At 50.5% G+C, this 1,201-nt stretch overlaps 1 protein-coding gene across 1 annotated transcript; it reads right to left on the reverse strand.

Annotated features, from left to right (window-relative positions):
- Positions 1-258: 258 nt before the first annotated feature.
- On the reverse strand, positions 259-1,168 carry LOC119376431 (toll-like receptor 2 type-2). Its single transcript, XM_037646256.1, has one exon. The coding sequence runs from the start codon at positions 1,033-1,035 to the stop codon at positions 445-447; it is 591 nt and encodes a 196-aa protein (XP_037502184.1). The 5' UTR covers positions 1,036-1,168; the 3' UTR covers positions 259-444.
- Positions 1,169-1,201: the final 33 nt, after the last annotated feature.

The raw sequence follows: 1,201 nt of genomic DNA on the forward strand, positions 1-1,201 counted from the left end.
GAGCCACACAACTCGCTGTTGCTGCACCTGGACTCATTGCGTAGTTTGACAGTTAAAATGTTCGCAGCTGCAGTTGGCTTGGGCTACTTCCACTGTTTCTACTATGTGATTATAACACACCTTCCTGAGGTAGATTTTGTAGACATTATAAGACCATTGCACAGGTATTGTGGTTTCTTCACAAAAACCGCTGGCCCTGTACCATTTCCCCACCACAGGGTAGCCCAGACGGTCAAAGAACTGGCACACCTCCTTCCTTCCTTCCTTTCATATGATCTGTCGCCGCGGGGAACCTTTTGAGTGTGCAATAGGGTTTCATGCAGAACAGCCCAGACATGGGCTTGCTATGCGGCAGGAATGCCATACTGGACATTTCACTGGTAATTCTGGCTACAAACTTCACTGAAAGGTTGTTCAATTGAATATTCTCCTAGATATTTGTATTTACTTCTCCAGCGCCGCTTGCAACTGCAGCCAGAAGAGGTTGTTCAGCGTCTCACTTGATCCATCCGGTGGGATCTGGACGTACGTTCGCGACTTTAGGAGATACTGGAGCAAGGTGCTCATCTCAGACTCGTCCACATCGTCCTTCTTGATGAACACCATGCCATCTTGCCGGTCGCTTTCAAAAAGGCGATGCTGCGCCAGGCTAACCTCGAACATGCACCAGCGGCTGCGGTAGAACTCGCGACTTATCACGAACAGTGACGTGCGGCTCTGTGCGATAGCTCGGCAAATGTTCTCGGTGATTTCCATGCCCGGAATGAAGTCGCGCTCGGCGACGCATAGCCGAAACTGCATCGGTGGCGACTCGAGCTTTTGCAGGAGTACGTCCCGAACCCAGTCGGTGTCTGAGCCGTGGTATGAGAGAAAACCATCCCATAAGAAGCTGCCGATGTGTCTTTGCCTCCTGTACCCCTTGATGGTTACCTTTAGGTATAGAAGGAAGTACCTGATGTACCAGCGCTTTCGGTAGGCGATGTTGACTAGGAGAGTAGCTATCATGAAGGATATCAACCCGGGAACGGCGTACATGCGGTAGTAATCAGGAGGACCACAGTCATCTTCCCTCCAAGTCACATTAAGGACATCGTACTTGTAGAGCTCCAGAGGTGTCGCACAAGAAAAGCAGTCACTGCAGTTCGGCGGGCGCTTCTGCAGAAGTGAATGAAGATTGTTTAGGTCGCAGGTGAAACAATCC

This window comes from Rhipicephalus sanguineus, unplaced genomic scaffold (assembly GCF_013339695.2).
Source record: "Rhipicephalus sanguineus isolate Rsan-2018 unplaced genomic scaffold, BIME_Rsan_1.4 Seq1199, whole genome shotgun sequence".
Lineage (NCBI taxonomy): Eukaryota > Metazoa > Arthropoda > Arachnida > Ixodida > Ixodidae > Rhipicephalus > Rhipicephalus sanguineus.